We start from the raw sequence: 17,536 nt of genomic DNA, 5'->3' as shown, positions 1-17,536 counted from the left end.
AGGTCACCATTTGGAATGAACTTAGGATGTAAAATGCTTGGCGGCAAGCCACGCGCCATCTATCCGTCACGTAGTTAGCACCTTGTTAGTAGGTACCTCATACGACGTAGTGAGTTACATGTTTCGACAGTTGACTACGACAACACAGAACAATGATGCCGCTGAACTTCGACAGGCTCATTTGTAGCAATTGAAGCAATCCTGCCTCTTGCATTTGGTCGCTCCTTCCTGTCGAAACGATATCACTTCCACCGCAATGCCGCCTCCACGAATAACCATGTCCGGCTTCCTCTCACGATTTCGACCTCTAAGATCGGGCTTTCAATTTCCTGCAATTCACAAGCCTCACCATTCGGGACGTCCTAATGGCCACAAAGAGCTCACAATGTTTGGTTAGTCAATCGCATCGTCATTATAGCTTCTTGCAAAGCACAGCACTTACAAATCCAGGCGTTCTGGTGCGCAGCGCCCAGGGTTTCCTCGCATTCCACATCATAACAAGATATTTCGTTGGTGTACAAAGCACTGTCGGAATTTCCATGATGCCAACTATTCCGCACTCATATCGCTCCCATCCGTTAATCCTCGTCTCGAAATTACATCGTCGGGGTCGAAATCTGAAAGTCGGCGACATAGTCGTATATGCGCATCCGATGGTTGATAAAGCACAAGGCGCAAAGCGTATAGTAGGCATGCCTGGAGACTATGTATCTGTGGTGAGCCCGGGGAAAAGCGGAGAGGATATAGAAGAGGCCGAGCTAGTCAAGAGCCGAATTCGCGAGGAGTTGGTCAGAGTGCCGGACGGTCACTGCTGGCTTGCTGGTGATAACCTTGAATGGAGTCGTGACAGTAGAATGTTCGGCCCAGTCCCCTTGGCACTAATCAAGGGAAAGGTGCTCGCAGTCATCTCACCATGGAGTGATAGAAAATGGCTCCGTGATTCGCTCACAGATTCCAATTTTGAAGAACACGAGGTGGTCCTGCAACGATGACACAGTATTGTCTGCTTTCCACGTAGACGGAGTTGTTTCGTGAAATTCTGGATACTCCCAGAAATGCATCACAGGCCAAGCAGTTGTCAGCTTGATCATGCAAACAGTAAGCAGGAATCTAATGCATATATTGATTTTTTCCAATCTAACATACACAAAACAGTAATCATGACGCCGGCGCGAAGCTGCTTGGATCATGCAACAGCAGCGCCTAATAATCTAACTACCAAGACTTTGAAGTCTTAATAAATTCGTAGCTCTGCTACGAGTGAAGAGAAATAAAACTTTAAACACCGTCGGCATATCAGTACACGATCTCGGAGGAAAAACTTTCCAGTCTCGTTCCAAGCAAATGTGAAGATGTAGCGGCTTTAGAGGGCTATGGCTGCAGCAAGAATGCCTCCTGCTCCGGCCACCATGAGCATAGCTCCCGTAGGAACTGATCTTGGAGCAGCAAGCCCCGGGCTCTCGACGTTTACAGCAGCGGCGGTTCCCGTAGCCGTGGCGGTTCCCGTAATAGCGGGAGTAATTGAACCGGATACTGTTTTATTCTGGTCAGCTCGACCCGAGAAGTTGCCAAAGTAGAAGACTTACCACCACCGCTAGTTCCAGCTGCTTGACTGCCAAATGTCGCTACGACTGTATTGCGAATATAGAAATCATCAACCTCGGTTTTTGCGAACGTTTCAGTATGTGAACCATCACCGTCCCCCCATATGTTTGGATCTAGTCTTCCCGAGGCCGTACATGTAGCCGGTCCGTTTTGTACTCCTCCTTCTCCGAATGTACATTCTTGATCTACACCACCAACATCGGTAGCGGTATAATGGACAGCCCAGAAGCTTTCGCCCTGTGTGATCTCCCAAGGAATGCATGCGTCGAAAGCATCAAAACCATAACATTCGTACGAACTGTCTCGCTCATGCACGAGGCCGCGCGCATATCGAGCAATATTATCTCTAGAATCGTCCGTCGGCCTTGGGTTCTTGGCTTCAGTGACCCCCAAAGAGGCTTGCACTTCGCTCGCCTTTTGTCGAGCCGACTCTCCGAGTTTTGATGCCTTCGCTGATGCAGATGACATGGCTGCAGTATCGGTTGAGCATGAATAAGAGTAGGTGGTAAGGGAATTAGCACCCAGAATAGTAACGGCAGGCTGTGACTGCGTTACACACCAATCTGGGAGCAAGAGTGTAGCTGTCGCTGTCGATTGCCCAACAGCTGTGGTAGTGAGGGCCGCTAGGGCGACGAGCGTAGAGATAGATGGCATTTTGAATGTAGAGAAATTGACAGTATTTCAGCGTCTGCGAGTAAGATGAATTAATGATGATAATGATGATAAGGCTACATGAAGCTAGAAGCGAGATATTGGGAAACAACACATCATGATATACTTGCACTTCGGTGATATGATTTCGTCTATTTACAGTCCCGATTCATAGAACCCGGGTTGTACAACAGAGTGCGGTCCCATCAAAATGTAGGCATACCTAGCAATGCCTGTAGGTCTTCAGAAGAAGTTCACTTGTATGATCAGTCAATTCGCAATCGGATGCGACATGTTTGAAACATCCGGAGGCGTGCGATGATTTGATTGGTTTCGTCAGATCGTCCTCGTCAGACCGGGGGTCTGCACAGCGGACGCCCGTCCTGCTACTATGCGACCGTCCTTACGATGGCAACAAACAAGTAGATTTCGGGTATCTACAACGAACAACAAGTGAAATGATCTACGATCTTGTGTCGTCATCGCTGTTGTCATTCTTCTACAAACTCGTAGTTTCGATATTAATATGCCCAATCGTCTGAATGTGTACAAGATACAACCCAATCAGCCAATCAGCCAACCAGCCAACCAGCCAACCTGGGGAAGGCAGGCGAAGCTGCGCCTCTCTTGGCCGCCCGCCTTAGGTACACGCGCACACGAAGCAGTAGTGCAGCACCATAGGACTCAAGGCAATCCTGCAATCAAAACACACACACACTTGTAGCGCTACAATAACTTAGGTCGCCATCATCAATTGTATCCTGATGACTGTCGTCATTACTCAAGTCTACTGGTATACTGCGAACGCTCACGTCCATTCTTTCTTCAATTCAGCTCAGTTGGCTTGACTGTCATTGCAGCCCCACCGATTTCGCGATGCCCCTGACCGCAACCATTTGGTCCTATGAAGCATACTACACTGCGATCCGATCGTCACGACGACTGCCAAAGTGACGTCCAGTTACTCAACATGGCGTCGAACGCTCGCATTTCCATGAGTGGATCACATGAGAATCAAGAGCATTTCCCATCTCCAAAGTTGACGTTATTTGACAAGATCTCACCATTTCCTTGGAAGGCATTTCTTGTCATTGCTTCATTGCCCCTCGCCCTCTCACCCATTATAGTGTTAGCAACAGCTGCGGAGGAAGCCTCGGTAGGCTACATTCAAGGACGTGACTGTTACCCCAACGGCATGTGGAGCGAAACGCAGGGCGCAACCTGGCGAATCATGGATTCTTCATATTTTTTCACGCCAAATCTGAGTTTCGGTTCCATGACTTTTACTCAAGTCAAAGTCATCGATATCGCATGGGACCTGATTGTTGGAAGAGGGGGGCAGCTATTACTTGCATGGGTTAATTACCGAGTCTTCAACGAATGGTTGCTCTTCCATCTTGAGCGACATCTAACTTCTTACAAGTTATATACGGCCGTTGCGTTCGAGACTACCACTATCTCTACACTTGGTGTGCTAGGGAAAGAATTCCTTGCCTTTGGCCAACCCACCTGGTTACGGTTCTTCCGCTGGCTTGCCTTGCTGAGCATGATTCTAAGCACATTTTATGTGTTGAGTTTCCCCACCTTGATGGCCGCAATGACCGGTTACATTACAACCGATTCGGCATATATTGAGAGTTACAGCAAGGACTTGATCGAGTTGCATAGTGTGCTTGACCTACCAGTATACTACGTGATTGAAGACAGCAGTCGCATTGGTTATGAAAAACCTTTGGTCGTCACTATCGGCGATAGTGAATTAATGGACGCAGTCTGGTCATACGTGGAAAACACTTCTAGCATAGAAGAATTTCCTCGTGGGCGAGAAAACCCGAGATATGGCGTGGAGACAGGATTGAACAGAACGGAGAGATTCTCTCTTAACAAAAAAAGCATCTGGCGCTTTGGGGGACACGCCTATGATCTAGACAGTCCGACACTCAACGTCACTTGGCTCACGAACGTCACTGCCCCCACATCAAACAGAATTAGGCGCCAATTCTATTCCGACGAAGCTCGACAGGGAGACATCTATACCGGGCAATACATATTATCGCATGGTTCATGTAAGCCCAACGATACATATCAGTGGGGATTTTCTTACATATTCCTCTTTATGGTCTCCATATTCAACTTCATATGGGCATGTATAATGGTTGGCATGTGGTTGGACACTGTGCATTCAAGTAGAATGTATAGAAGAGGCAGGCGGCCTGGACTACTTAGGAGCATCATGGATATCTCTGGAGCTATCAGAGAAGAACTAGGCCAAGAGGTCTTGGGAATGGAGGAAAAGGATATGAGAAAGAGGCTAAGGGAAAGCGGAGGTGCTTTATTAATCCCTAAGTCAGAATTGAGGGTTACAAGAACGGCCACCCAGGATTCAAACGGACGCATGAATTGGAGAAGAAAACTCACGAAAGGGAGCACGTTCTAAAATCAGTATTGTCAATCCAATGTGCCTTTAGATGTCTGTATGGAATATTTGATGATCACAAATACGTGTGTCGTTGGATGAGCCCCGAGTTCTGGAAGCAGCTTTTGGAAGTACAAATTACCTAGATCGACGGAAAGTTCTATTCATTGCGATCGTCTCCTAGTAACGCCGATATGAGTTCCGCGAATACTAAATGAGCATATTGTGAGACACTTGAAATTTAGGTTAGGGTCAAGGGAGCCTCTTGTGTTCTTAGGGAAATAACATTCAATGCTGGAAACACGGCTGTCATTGTAACTACGGACACGTATGCTAGAGCCAGCCGACACAGCAACGTCTACAGCTACAGCGCCAATTATCACCACCATGTAGATTCCACATGCCCTTCTTCATGAAATGTTGCTATTCTACTGAGACAACGAGATCTAAACTCGGCATGTCGGACCGATTACTCAATTTAGATAACCCCTGCTTGGCCTCACGATCCAGGGTTCATGGAGCATCAAAACAAGCTCGTTCCGTATATATTGCATGTGCATCATTGACATGTATGATCACGTTATGGTCAATACTTCGCTTGCCCAATTTGTTTAAATAACATCACTATGGGACTTTCTTTCTGAGATCCCCCGTTTCGCCATTGGTCATCCCTAATTCGCCGAAGATGGAACGCATATTTCAGCGATTAGACCGCCCGGTTTGTCCGCCCGGGGTTCTCAAATTCCCGGTATAGTATACTAATATACACACAGAAAGCACAGGTATCTGTGAAGATGCAACATTGCGAGGATTGTATAAAAGGTCCTAAGAATCCAAGTTGTCTTTCATCCTTCTAACTTTTGCAACTTTGGTCACAATCACTGAGCAGCGCAACAAGAAAAATGCACCGACAATCCATTGCAGCAATTCTACTTGCTGCAGGCAGGAGCTTAGCAGCACCAACTCTGCAGGCCGCTGTACCCCCAGCTGAAGTAAAGTGCCCTATCGTTTTCGATGGACGTGTTCCCGTTGGCACGGCCCCCTCCTTCTTCGATTCCTATGCAACAAACACCATATACAATCCCGACTATGTGAAAGGAAACGACCTCAAGTGGTCTGAAATTCTAAAGTTTCCTAACGGCACTGCCTCTCGATTTGATGGTGATAAATATACTTCATTAGAAGTCACAGTATCGGACAAGAGCATCTTCCAGAAGCAAAACGGATTTAGACGAGCTGGCCTTCAATTTCTCAAGGATGCAGCGGATGGGCCCGGAACTGTGGGCGTAAAGACTCTCCATTTCAGTGTCAAGCAGGATGCCGCGCGTCCTTTAAACCTTACTCATGAGTTCTTGGTACGTCTCAAAGTCACTGTCTAAAAAGTCAACCTAACATGAGGGCAAGAACGTTTGGCACGAGGCTGCCGATTACTCCTCCAACCAGATTCAATTTCAGACAGGCCAACTTATTGGAAAATCTGCTGCCGATAAGGAAAAATTTAAGATTCTTGACCGTAACGGCAACAGCCTCTATTCAGTTGCCATTGACAAGACCGAGTGGCAGAACTTCGCTATCACTCTGAACTACGATAAGAAGTACGTTGTGCGATCTGTTTTTAATGAAATGTATAACCGCTACAGAGGAATTCAAGAGCTAATTATCTCAAAGTCAAGTCCAGATCTATTACTCCGTTGGCCAGGCTGCTTTGAAATCAGTTGCTGGTCCAAGCAACGTCGATCTCAAGGGGGCCGGGCAGTTCCAGCTTGGTATACTTCGCAAGCCTACGGGTTCGTCCGATGTGGTGAATAGCGGTTACCACCAGAAGAATCTTAACGAAGGCCAAATTTACGGTGGCGTTTTCCTTGAAGACAGCGCAAACAGTTGTGTTACACTATAAACGAGCTATGCGTGGGACTCAGGGCAAATTGGGATTGTACATATTCTGTGACTGAAAAGGGATACTGAAAAGAACACTGATTTATGAACAATTGTATCAGCATTAGTATGTAATCATACTCATCTACATCTTACATGTTGTTGCGTTCTCTGATAGCGTACTGGGGTTGCATGTCAGGCATGTAAGCGAGGCATAGGTTCACTAACGCTTTATTTGTTGAACATACTAAAGCGACTGCTGCTTTGCATAATTGTGATTTCATAGCGTGAAATCTGATTTTGATCATTTATCTCATAATCTGAAGTAGCATCTACAGATCAATGGTGAGTTTTGACGTTGTTGGGGTTACTGAAACGACCCCTTCACCGTTGATCTCCCCACCTTCAGCCTTAATAGCCTTCTTGTTGACGACGACTATCTCCCAATTGCTGCTCGCTTTTCCCTCCAGAACGTCCACAGAGATCTTGTCAGCGCTTGCCTTGATGTTCAAAGCCAGTGCGTTTTCCCCTAAGTTTTCATGATGAGGGATATTGACCGAGACTTCCATACCATCTTGCACATTAATCAACACTTTGAAGCCATCGGCCCAATCATACTCGACCTTATCGCCGCCCTTGCCCATGGCAATGGCTCCGCCTGGCTTCAGCAAGGCTGGAAGACCGAGGAAATCGAACGACTCGGTCACGTAACCGGGTCCGGTCCGAATCTTCTGATCAAGGATACCGTACCATTCGCCCTTGGGGAGATAGTACGTGACCGAATTATCTTCACTAAAGATAGGAGCAACGAGTATGCTATCGCCCAACATGTACTGCTGGTCAAGGTACCAGATTGCTGGGTCTGTTGGGTACTCGAGAAACATCGCGCGTAACATTGGTACACCGGTCTGATGTGTAGCAATCGCTTGGGAGTAGAGGTACGGCATGAGCTTGTGTTTAATCCCAACGAAGTGCTTCAAGACTTTAGAGGCCTCTTCTGTCTCATCGATGAGCCATGGAACCTATCACAAATTAATTCTCGCTTCAAGGGCTTCTTGGAGAGGCTCATGGCCATGCTTACCCTAAATGATGCGCTTCCGTGAAGTCTAGAGTGTGAAGAGAAAAGTCCGAATGCTATCCAGCGCTTGAACAAGGCAGGATCTGGGTTGCCCTCAAATCCTCCAATATCGTGAGCCCAGAATCCGAATCCACACAGTGCAAGCGAGAGTCCACCACGAAGTGTCTCCGCCATAGCCTCGAAATTGGAGTAAGGATCTCCGCCCCAATGCAGAGAGTACTTCTGTGAGCAGGCAGTCGCAGAGCGAGCAAAAAGTGCTGCTTTGTGCTCGCCGAAATTCTTCTCCAGAACCTCAAACGTGACCTTGTTGTACAGGTACGCATAGTAGTTGTGCATCTTTTCCGGGTCGGACCCGTCGAAATAGACAGTGTCTCCGGTGGGTATGCGCTCACCGAAATCTGTCTTGAAGGAATCTACACCCATGTCGACAAGTTTCTGAAGTTTGTCCTGGTACCATTTGCAAGCGTCAGGATTTGTGAAATCGACAAAGCCCATGCCAGCTTGCCAGAAATCATATTGCCAAACACTTCCGTCCCCGCGCTTGATGAAATAGCCCTTCTCAGCGCCTTCGTCAAAGATGGAACTCTCTTGGGCAATGTAAGGATTGATCCAAACGCATACTCTGATGCCCTTATCCTTCATCCGTTGAAGCTGACCCTTCGCGTCTGGAAATTGTTCCTTATCAAACTCATAATCACACCATTCAAATCCTGGCATCCAGAAACAGTCATAGTGGAAAACGCTGACAGGGATCTCGCGTTCCTTCATACCTTCGAGGAACGTATTCACAGTGTTTTCATCGTAGTTGGTGGTGAAGGATGTGCTTAGCCAAAGCCCGAAAGTCCATGCTGGGGGGAGAGCGGGAACTCCGGTAATCTTGGTATAGGTGGATATGATGTCCTTCGGTGTTGCTCCATGAATCAGGTACATGGACAGAGTCTCTCCTGGAACAGCAATGTTGATCCTCGTAGTACGCTCACTTCCAATCTCGAGAGACACAAAGCTTGAGGTGGGAATGAACACACCGTAACCGGCGGATGTGATGAAGAAGGGAACATTCTTATAAGTGAGCTCAGATCCGGTACCACCGTCGTCGTTCCAGAGGTCGATGGTCTACATTTGTCAGTAGTGCACGCATTATGCTGCTGTAATATGGTGCTTACCTGTCCATTTTTGATGAAATTGCCGAAGCGCTCGCCGAGGCCATACACCTTCTCCCCGACACCGAGCTGTAATTGATATGTTACCCATCGCCTACCCTTGTTTGGGTCCGTGTAGTTAGCTTTCGGGTGCAAAGCTGTTGTGTCTTCTTTGATGTAGCCAATTGACCGCCATCCCAGCCTAGTCAACTGTCGTTTCTTGTGACGAAAGCTGAGGTCAAACGCCTTCGGCTGAGTATTTACCGTGGCCGAAAGATCTCCTACGTTGAAAACTAGGCTTTCGTCGGTCTTGGACGTATCAACAGAGTCAACATGCTTCTGTTGCCCGTTTGGAAACAACTCATAATTCGGTCCTTGGGTGACACTCTTCTGTTGCCTCCAATGTGTGGATGATAGGTAGATAACATCGTCGATGGGAGAGCTGATGTGGTGTGTCAAAGTCGGGTTGTTCAAGGTGTCTCCCCTGAAATTGATTGGTTTTGAAGCCTGGCATTGCACGTATCAGACAATTGTAGTTCCTGTTATGGTATGATATCGAGCTACATACCGTAACAAAATGTAACGAATCCTCTTTTGCTTGAGCTTTGACTGTCTCAACCGCCCAGTCTATGATGGTGTTAGGCGCTGGATGCCAGCACCCATGGGAGAATTTGACCATGATGTTGTTTGTGCTGACAATATGCCAGTCGTAAGATGGCTTTTATGGATATCATAGCATTTTATAGGAACCCTCCATGTTACCAATTGTCTGCAACTAACGACCCTAAGACTTCCCAACTTGATCATTGGGATCGGGGGATGTCAACCGGCACCGGTTGGATTATCATAGCAGTCGCGCGCCCTATTCCACAAAATGCTGCTTCGAATACGAGCAAGATCTAGTGTTTAACGTCCAATCATTGTTTAATCCGTGAAAGAAGCGGGCAGTGGCGGGTCCCTCCAAGGTGTTTTAGTAAGATAATGCGAGTGCGAGGCTCCGAAATGGCTCCGACAAAAGTCGCTACTGTCAAGAGGGACCGGCTAAATGGACAGGATACACGTGAAGACACCGGTTAAATAGACACAAGTGTGACCTCCACGTGGGGTACGAGGCAGCTTGGGTAAAGGTTTCCCGTGAGTCTGGGTCTTGACCTCAGTCGATAACAATCGTTGCTGAAACTAAACAAAGTCTAAGAACACTGAGACCAGACACTACCCTGATGGATGGTCTTAGAATAATTTTTCCCACACAAAACTCTGATTGCCACTGGCTAAAGCGGTTGAATGTTACACAACGATCCCAACCTAATTCCATCAATCATTCGCTTGTTACTCGGTACACCACCCGATAAGCCCCTTAGAGTTAGGACTAGCCAGCTCCAATGACTTGGAATCATGCTTAGCTGATCCCTTCCAAGTCACGCAAAGCGTCCCAAGGGGTCGGGCAACATACGAGAAAAAGGCTCCGCAAATGCAAGAAGACCTGGGGAGCATGGTCCAATCCGGGGACTCCAAGCGGGACGATGTATAAATACTAATGGGAGTCTCAATCATGCAGAATATCGTATCGCTGGAGATCAACCCATCTCTTCCAAACACAGGTCTTTTGTATACCTTCTGATATCTCGATACTTGTACGATTCTGTGGTTTCATTCCTCCGATGTCCTCTTCTGTTCATCCGCGCGTGAGCGCATACACTTGGGGATGTGGTCTTTTTGCAGCAGTGGGTTCCTTGTTGTACGGTATTGACTCTGGTATCGTTTCGACCACGATTGCGCAGAAGGCTTTCCTTGAATATTTTGCACCTTTCCCTCCATCCATCAAAGGAGCTCTCGTTAGCACGTTCGGTGCTGGATCTGTTTTTGGTGTCTTCTTCGCGGGATGGTCTGCCGATTACCTGGGACGAAAGCGGACTATCATGATCGGTGCGGTGATTGCACTGATTGCTGGCATCATACAAGCTGCTGCTGTTCACATTGGTATGCTTATCGCTGGACGTATCATTGGAGGTTTTGCTGTTGGAATCATGAGTAAGCTCTGCTATATCATTCAATTTTACTTCCCTGAACTAACCTGGGCAGACATGACCATCCCAATCTACAATTCAGAAATTGCCCCCCCTCACAAGCGTGGTATGATCTCTGGTCTTCATGCTCAGTTTGTCGGCATCGGGTTTGCCTGCGCCAACTGGGTTGGATTTGGTTGCTCCTATGCCCATGGGCAGTTTCAATGGCGATTCCCCCTCGCATTCCAGTGTCTGCCCGCTATCATCGTTCTCCTCGGCATCTTCTGGCTTCCATACTCCCCGCGTTGGCTACTCGAGCAGGAGCGCGACGAAGAAGCTTATAAAGTGATCAAGCGGCTTCACGGAAACGACGGCGATGATACATTCTTCCGTGCTGAGTTCACACAGATGCGTGATCAGCTTCGGTTTGAGAAAAGCCAACAGCAAGCAGGCTGGAAGGATCTTTTCGCCACAAAGAGTAACAGGAAGAGAGTCTTGCTTGCTGTCCTCGTGCAGGCCTTTACCCAGCTATCCGGTATCAATGTCATTAATTACTACCAGACAGATCTGTACAAGGGCCTCGGTATGAGGGGCCACATGGTCACGCTTCTCGCTGGTGTGTACGGCCTCGTTGGACCCATTGCCAACGTCATTTGCCTCAAGTATGTTGACACTTGGGGTCGCAAGAAGACACTATGGATCACTGGACTCGCGATGACTATTGACATGGCGCTCGTAATGGGACTCAGTGGCGCCTACGGAAAGTCTGACAACACAACTGCTAAGGGCTTTACCATCGCCTTCATATTCTGCTTCTCCATTATGTGAGACTTCCCCATCCTATCCCTTCAAGCTTCTTTGAACTTACCTTGCTGACTGTTTCGCAGATACTCTCTCGGTTACAACTCGATTCATTATATTTATGTTCCGGAGATCATGACCATGGCAATCCGCGCAAAGGGATCTTCCATTTCGGTCATTTCCAATGTTCTTATCAACATTTTGTTCAACCAGGTCTCCCCACTCGCATTCGCCGATGTAGGATACCGATACTACTCCCTCTTTATTTGCACGAACTTGCTAGGAGCGATCGTTGTGTTCTTCATATTCCCAGAAACAAAGGGCAAGACACTCGAAGAGATTGCTCACATCTTCGGCGACGAGGTGGTTGTTGCCGACTTGGACACTGTAAAGGAGAAAGTCGCACATCAGGAGGACGGCGATGTTGTAACCGTCGAGGACAAGAAATAAGGATACTCCAAAGTCGCTACGGTGATGTGAATCACTGCGTGCAAGTTGGTTAGGGATTTCAGCCATCCTACGCCAGAGGCTGAAACCCGCACATACAGATTGCCGCGAAATGGTACTTCGATCAAACATATTAAGGACTTGGCATCATACTATATCAAGATAATAGATGCATACATCACATAATAATTCATACTCTTAAAAGGGAAAGATTTCAACTTTGTGCCCACCTTCTGAGAATTCAATATTTACATCGATTATAGCTACAGCTCGCAGATGTATACTGCAAATATTCACAGAAGCCCCGTTGGTCATTCGTCTGGTGCATTTGAGTTTAGCACTCGGTCAACATTATGCGATAACTAATAAGGCTCTGGAGCTTGTTGAAAGACGAAGAGGGTAGAAGGACCTACTCTGCATGCATTGTGAATCTGGTGGTGGCTGAAACCTGGCTCCACTGTGTTATGAGATCTCAAGATGGTCCCCTCGCTTCGCGCATATGCCTAATCGGTTCTAATACATGCCCAGAGTACCTTTGGCATTCTTAATGCTAGGGTAACTGTAAAGGGGATATGTCTTTTCAAGTCATCCATGGGATCAATCTTTAAAGTCTGAAAGGTATACGCTGGAAATTTCAAGATCAATCCCATTCCCTAGCCGTAACTTGATATATGTAGATAGAGACAACGATCGTGTATTGGGAAGCACGAGAAGATGTGGCATAACATGGCTCTAGTAAATTCAAGGTAGCCACAAATCTTGTTCAACACATGTTAGTAGTTTTTCCTGTGATAAGCTGTGCTGGAAAATGTATATTGTATGATCTTTTGTACTGTTATAGTAATAAAGCTACTCTGGGGTGATTTATCAATCTACGTAATTTTATACTTCTAGTTCGCCGTTTGTTCTTTTTCTTTTACTTGTGTACACCAAACGATATTGTTACAAATACCTAGGTAGCAAATTCGGTTTTGATTTTCAAAGAAAGCAGCTACATTATCCCAGCAGACTTTGCTATGTGGCCATGACTTGCATCTGCCGAGGTCAGCAAAAGGTGTCAAATGCGAAGGTCCATCAACCAACACAGCTGATGCGATTCAAAATGGGGTTTCACGTGTTCTTTACTAGGGTGGCGAATTTCAAGGCATGCTACACAATGCATGAGAGAGAGACTGAGGTGGGCGTAGAGATATGACATTTTTCATTTTTCATTTCATCTTATTATTAATTGATATAACCAGCACGCATTAAATAACAAACATCCTCCACGCTCACCATCCAACACCTTTTTCCCCATCTTAGGCGTTGATGCTCGATTGCCTATTCATAGTGGAGGTGCGTTGGGATCGTTCATGCATTGGTCAACGCGCATCAGCTGTTTCCCAGTAGCTTTGGCAATCTGAATGAATTGCCTGAGGTAGGATACAGTAGATGGGTAGAGATAATGGAGAACCACCAAGTTACCGCCCTTGTCAACATCTCGTTGGAATGCCTTGAGTTGTTCCTCTGGAGTGTCGGTCTCGGCCCAGAGCCAGTCCTCGACATCAACGGACCACATTGTTATGGTGGGCTTCTCGCCAAGAGACTGCGCGAGGCGAGATCGCATGCGGGCACCTTCGTTGCCAAAGGGAGGGCGGAAATAGGGACTGTGGAGGTTGTTGAGTTGCTTCTTGACAGCTTTAATGTCTTCATTATATTCCCAATCGATAGAGGCATAGTCGGGAAGGCCCTCCATTTTAGGATGAGTGAAGGAATGAAGGGCGATTTGATGACCCTGAGATTCCATCTCGCGGTATACATTGGTAAGGTTGGTAGAAGCGTCTAGGAGAGGCGCTCCAACGGTAAAGAATGTAACTTTGATCCCCTCACTCTTGATAATGTTCATAACTTCTTGCGCATACTCTGGGGATCCATCATCAATGGCGAATGCGAAAGAGTTAGGACGCTTGCAGGCGAAGACGAGGTCACCAGTCTCGAGCTTGTTGGGAACAGTCCAGCCGCGGGGGACAGAAGGCACGATCTCGATCACAGAAAGCGTGACTGAGCTGGCAGAGTAGAATCCCTTAATAGCGAGACCAATAGTGCGCTGGAGGTTGACGTTGAAGTGACTCATTGGGATGTAGATGTGCCCATCCTTGGCGTAGCGGCTGGCCTCTGCAGAGTCCCAGGTCTCAGGAAATGGCGCAATGTTAGCATTGCACTGGCTGTTATGCTGTTGGAGGGCAACAGTGAAAGAAGTGCTGCCGGAATAGGCAATGTGCAGGTAGGAACCCTTGTACTTGGAAAAGTCACTGCATGATCCTGATACTTGAGTGTAAAACGAGTAATCAGCATCGGCAGAGGTGATGGTGAGCTTTCCGCCATTATAGTTGAGAGTCATGCCCTCATCACCACCATGCCAGAACCCAAGGGCATTCTGGCTGGCAGTGGCGAAACGGTCGATGACAAGAGCAGCAGCAGTGCCTGAGGGAGCAGCAACCGTCGAAGAAGGGCCAGCAGGAGGAGTCGTTGTGCTGACAATGTACTCGGCGCCACTGTTTCCGCAGTAGAAGGCCACTGGACCAAAGGAAACTGCTTGAGAGAATTGGGAGAAAAATAGTGTAACAAGTTTGCTTGTGTCAACCGACGGGAACTTAGAGAATGGAATGGTATACACTTTCTCGGTTCCGTCGAATGACCAGCCAAGCTGGGTAGAGGTTTGGCCACCAACGATCGTGGAGGCAGGATCGCAACTTGCCGAAGATTCGAGTTGCACGGATAATGTGGTGCCAGCCGGGGCCTTTATGCGGAGAGAGATACCGCCATATCTGTCCTTAGCATTCGTGCAGCCCAGCTGGGTATAGAAGTATGAGTTCTTGTCTTTGGGAGTAAGAGTGACTCGATTTTTTGCAGGTTTGTTAACCTCCAATGACTTAAATGTGCCATCATCAGAAGTGGGCATCATCAGCGAGTTGTAGAACAAGAATGTCAACCGGGATTGCGAAGCCCAATCGTCGATAGCAAGTGGAGCACAGGTACCGGAGGGCAGGGCAGATGTAACAAGCGTGGATCTCACGGAGGAGACAGCTGTCACAAGTGTAGAAGACGGTCTTTGGGTGCTTGAGATCCCGCTAGAACCTCCGCAGCCGAATTGAACGTTGCTGATCTGCCATGTAGTTGTAGTGCTTGAGAAGCCTGACCAGACAAAGGCAGTGACAGCATTGCCATTGGCGCCATTGAAGGAACTGAGGGGAATAGTAACGGTTTGAGTGTTACCAAGGAGTCCGGTCACGCTGTAGTAATATGAGGTGTAAGAGCTAGCGGAGCAGGAGCTCTTTGTTTGTATTTCGAGAGTAAGAGAGCCGCTGGCAGGGCCTTTGATTGTGAATTGGACAGAATTGTAGCCATTTGACGTAGCAGCCTGGCAAGCAAACGTCTCGTAAAAGTAAGAGCCTGATTTTGGTCTGAACGAAAGGACGCCTCCGCTGGCAGAGGAAGAAGTCATGGAGCCATCGTCTATAAGGCGTCAGTACGTGATCAACCAGAAAGCGCTGTCTCCTGGGAAATATATTTTGCTGTGGAGAACTCACCACTGGTCCAAGAGTTCAAGCTGTTGGTGTTGCTCGACCATTTGGAAAAGTCATCGATCTTGAGCGCAGAGCTACAGGCTGCGGAAACTCCGCCGGCGAGTCCGGCCGCAAGGCCTATTAAGTGAGTAAAGAGCATGGATGCGTTGTTGAAGCGAATGTATAATAGCGAATGTACAGAGATCAGAAAATCTCCAAGGCAGAGCTGCTGGCTCGTACCGTGTCAAAACCGTACCGAACTGAGGGAACGTTGAGCGAGAGACGAAACTTGGGTGAGGGCACCCGCCAACATGGACGACGAAGGCCGCGAATATATATTGGCGCAATGGTTCCCCAAGTTGATGGACAGAGTCTGCAGGTCCTGCATCGTACAAGGAAAATGTGCCTGGGCCACACTGGGCGTGCAGGGCCAAACATTGAAAATGCCTGGGCATAAGGGAACAGAAACGACCGCCACAATGCTATTTTAGGGAAGCTCCCGCTGGGAAGACGCAGATCAGGTCAAGGGCCTGAGAGTATGTCGCTACTTTCGGGCATGGTTCAAGGTTCCTCCCGCCTAAAGGGCTGCATGATGGAGCGGGGGATGAGCAAATCGGGAGGCGACGAAAAAGGGAAAAGGGTATAGTGGAATGGGTGCCGAGTAAAATATTGGTACCAAAGTTGAGTCTATGGTCTACCTAGTCTACCCTGAAACAAAGCAATGAAGTCAATGTTTCTAGATCTAGGTAGTTACTGTATTAATCTATCGCCTCAACTTAGGTACGACTCACGAAGAAGCACCACCCCACCGGCATTGAGAGTTCTCATCCCAACCAACCGGCTGGAATCGCAACCCATCGTCGAAGGCCTTCCAAGATTCCTTCTTTCTTTTACGCTTCAGTCAATACACGAGAGATCCCTGGCATGAAATAGCAATTACGCTCCACTTCTACTCCGTAGGTACTTTGTACGAAGGGCTATCCACTCAATCAGCTGCAGATACATAGCACAGCAGATTAAGCCGATGACAGCTTTGTCGAGTCACGAATCACAATACTCCGTACATTGGGGCGCGAACAAAGTTTCAAGCACATCACGCGCGTGTAGGATACGTACATGTATTACAGCCTCATACGAGGCCGATGCAGCGCAACTATTGCCTGTTCTTATCGTCTGGTTCGTTGTCCTTCCAAGCCATCATCCACAACCCAATAATTGCTCGTTGAGAATGCACAGCCGTACACTGACATTTGTCGCCAATCGTGACACATTGCCCGTATTTTTCGGAACAATCGCGATAATTCATTATTGCGGGACATTGTTCTCATCTTTATCACGAGTATTGTCATTGTTGTTATGGTTATTGCTATTGCAGGAAATTCCATGCTTCTAAGCTACAGCGGGCGATTCAATACCAGCAGCAATTACGATATCCCGCAAGCCTTCCCGCATGCCGATCCGAATGCACTATTTCAAGTACATGCCTACAAATAACCAAGTCTCTTCGATTACTTCATGTACTCCGTAGTTACAAGTACTCGTAGTTGCTGTTATTGGTTGGCACGCCTGGCTGCTCTGCCAATGTGGTCCGAGCATGACTGCGACAATAGTGAGTGCTTCTCCTTGAGAATTATGGACACTCCGCAATTAGACAATGCACCTCCACGCTGATGTACTGGCTGCACGTTGAATGACTTGCTCTATATTAGAGCGGAGGTAAATTGTATAACTTCAAATCATGTTCAGTTCAGAGGAGTCTGACTGTATTCTGTCTGCAACCCCTTTTCTCTCGTTTGAGAGACCCATGTTCGTAGCATAGAGCATGGCAGAGAATGTACGGAGTGAGCTTTCACCTTATGAATTTAAAAATTCCATTCCACACGCTGAAGCACGCCCAGAGTCCGTTGCACTGCCTAGTAGCGTTAAGCCTGCCCACCGCCCCATGTGCTCATGGTTCGGTGTTTGTTGTTATA

General features: G+C 47.6%; 7 protein-coding genes across 7 annotated transcripts; 4 read left to right on the top strand and 3 right to left on the bottom strand.

The window, feature by feature from the left end:
• The first annotated feature begins 11 nt into the window (after positions 1 to 11).
• BU24DRAFT_222714 (LexA/Signal peptidase) lies at positions 12 to 1,294 on the top strand. Its single transcript, XM_033522078.1, has 3 exons — positions 12 to 392; positions 451 to 1,098; positions 1,156 to 1,294. The coding sequence occupies exons 1-2, from the start codon at positions 257 to 259 to the stop codon at positions 990 to 992; spliced, it is 678 nt and encodes a 225-aa protein (XP_033383177.1). The 5' UTR covers positions 12 to 256; the 3' UTR covers positions 993 to 1,098; positions 1,156 to 1,294.
• Positions 1,295 to 1,363: 69 nt separating this feature from the next.
• Positions 1,364 to 2,259, bottom strand: BU24DRAFT_463581 (uncharacterized protein; the record flags this gene model as incomplete). The annotated part of the gene is made up of 2 exons (XM_033532138.1): positions 1,364 to 1,533; positions 1,587 to 2,259. The coding sequence occupies 2 exons, from the start codon at positions 2,257 to 2,259 to the stop codon at positions 1,364 to 1,366; spliced, it is 843 nt and encodes a 280-aa protein (XP_033383176.1).
• Positions 2,260 to 2,967: 708 nt separating this feature from the next.
• On the top strand, positions 2,968 to 4,717 carry BU24DRAFT_423750 (uncharacterized protein). The gene has a single exon (XM_033528331.1). It carries the CDS (start codon positions 3,227 to 3,229, stop codon positions 4,691 to 4,693), a length of 1,467 nt encoding a protein of 488 aa, XP_033383175.1. The 5' UTR covers positions 2,968 to 3,226; the 3' UTR covers positions 4,694 to 4,717.
• Positions 4,718 to 5,574: 857 nt separating this feature from the next.
• On the top strand, positions 5,575 to 6,663 carry BU24DRAFT_371629 (glycoside hydrolase family 131 protein; the record flags this gene model as incomplete). The annotated part of the gene is made up of 3 exons (XM_033524470.1): positions 5,575 to 6,027; positions 6,077 to 6,267; positions 6,341 to 6,663. The coding sequence occupies 3 exons, from the start codon at positions 5,575 to 5,577 to the stop codon at positions 6,567 to 6,569; spliced, it is 873 nt and encodes a 290-aa protein (XP_033383174.1). The 3' UTR covers positions 6,570 to 6,663.
• A 198-nt stretch (positions 6,664 to 6,861) lies between these two features.
• BU24DRAFT_493348 (glycoside hydrolase family 31 protein) lies at positions 6,862 to 9,742 on the bottom strand. Its single transcript, XM_033533958.1, has 4 exons — positions 9,333 to 9,742; positions 8,789 to 9,271; positions 7,629 to 8,738; positions 6,862 to 7,569 (listed from the first exon to the last, which is right to left on the bottom strand). Exons 1-4 carry the CDS (start codon positions 9,441 to 9,443, stop codon positions 6,880 to 6,882), a joined length of 2,394 nt encoding a protein of 797 aa, XP_033383173.1. The 5' UTR covers positions 9,444 to 9,742; the 3' UTR covers positions 6,862 to 6,879.
• A 230-nt stretch (positions 9,743 to 9,972) lies between these two features.
• On the top strand, positions 9,973 to 12,148 carry BU24DRAFT_423748 (general substrate transporter). Its single transcript, XM_033528330.1, has 3 exons — positions 9,973 to 10,795; positions 10,847 to 11,594; positions 11,658 to 12,148. Exons 1-3 carry the CDS (start codon positions 10,426 to 10,428, stop codon positions 12,019 to 12,021), a joined length of 1,482 nt encoding a protein of 493 aa, XP_033383172.1. The 5' UTR covers positions 9,973 to 10,425; the 3' UTR covers positions 12,022 to 12,148.
• Positions 12,149 to 13,235: 1,087 nt separating this feature from the next.
• BU24DRAFT_371620 (carbohydrate esterase family 4 protein) lies at positions 13,236 to 15,845 on the bottom strand. Its single transcript, XM_033524469.1, has 2 exons — positions 15,588 to 15,845; positions 13,236 to 15,513 (listed from the first exon to the last, which is right to left on the bottom strand). Exons 1-2 carry the CDS (start codon positions 15,721 to 15,723, stop codon positions 13,343 to 13,345), a joined length of 2,307 nt encoding a protein of 768 aa, XP_033383171.1. The 5' UTR covers positions 15,724 to 15,845; the 3' UTR covers positions 13,236 to 13,342.
• Positions 15,846 to 17,536: the final 1,691 nt, after the last annotated feature.

Source organism: Aaosphaeria arxii (genome assembly GCF_010015735.1).
Source record: "Aaosphaeria arxii CBS 175.79 unplaced genomic scaffold BU24scaffold_5, whole genome shotgun sequence".
Lineage (NCBI taxonomy): Eukaryota > Fungi > Ascomycota > Dothideomycetes > Pleosporales > Aaosphaeria > Aaosphaeria arxii.
Note: the sequence above shows the minus strand (reverse complement) of the source record. Positions and strands in the feature narration are given on the sequence as shown.

Coding starts and splice junctions, on each gene's coding strand:
- BU24DRAFT_423748 (XM_033528330.1), top strand. CDS start 10,426: ATGTCCTCTTCTGTTCATCCGCGCGTGAGCGCATACACTTGGGGATGT. Junction 10,796..10,846: donor TTTTGCTGTTGGAATCATGA/GTAAGCTCTGCT, acceptor TAACCTGGGCAG/ACATGACCATCCCAATCTAC. Junction 11,595..11,657: donor ATATTCTGCTTCTCCATTAT/GTGAGACTTCCC, acceptor ACTGTTTCGCAG/ATACTCTCTCGGTTACAACT.
- BU24DRAFT_423750 (XM_033528331.1), top strand. CDS start 3,227: ATGGCGTCGAACGCTCGCATTTCCATGAGTGGATCACATGAGAATCAA.
- BU24DRAFT_493348 (XM_033533958.1), bottom strand. CDS start 9,443: ATGGTCAAATTCTCCCATGGGTGCTGGCATCCAGCGCCTAACACCATC. Junction 9,272..9,332: donor ATTCGTTACATTTTGTTACG/GTATGTAGCTCG, acceptor GTGCAATGCCAG/GCTTCAAAACCAATCAATTT. Junction 7,570..7,628: donor ACGGAAGCGCATCATTTAGG/GTAAGCATGGCC, acceptor AATTTGTGATAG/GTTCCATGGCTCATCGATGA.
- BU24DRAFT_371620 (XM_033524469.1), bottom strand. CDS start 15,723: ATGCTCTTTACTCACTTAATAGGCCTTGCGGCCGGACTCGCCGGCGGA. Junction 15,514..15,587: donor CTTGAACTCTTGGACCAGTG/GTGAGTTCTCCA, acceptor GACGCCTTATAG/ACGATGGCTCCATGACTTCT.
- BU24DRAFT_222714 (XM_033522078.1), top strand. CDS start 257: ATGCCGCCTCCACGAATAACCATGTCCGGCTTCCTCTCACGATTTCGA. Junction 393..450: donor CAAAGAGCTCACAATGTTTG/GTTAGTCAATCG, acceptor TTACAAATCCAG/GCGTTCTGGTGCGCAGCGCC.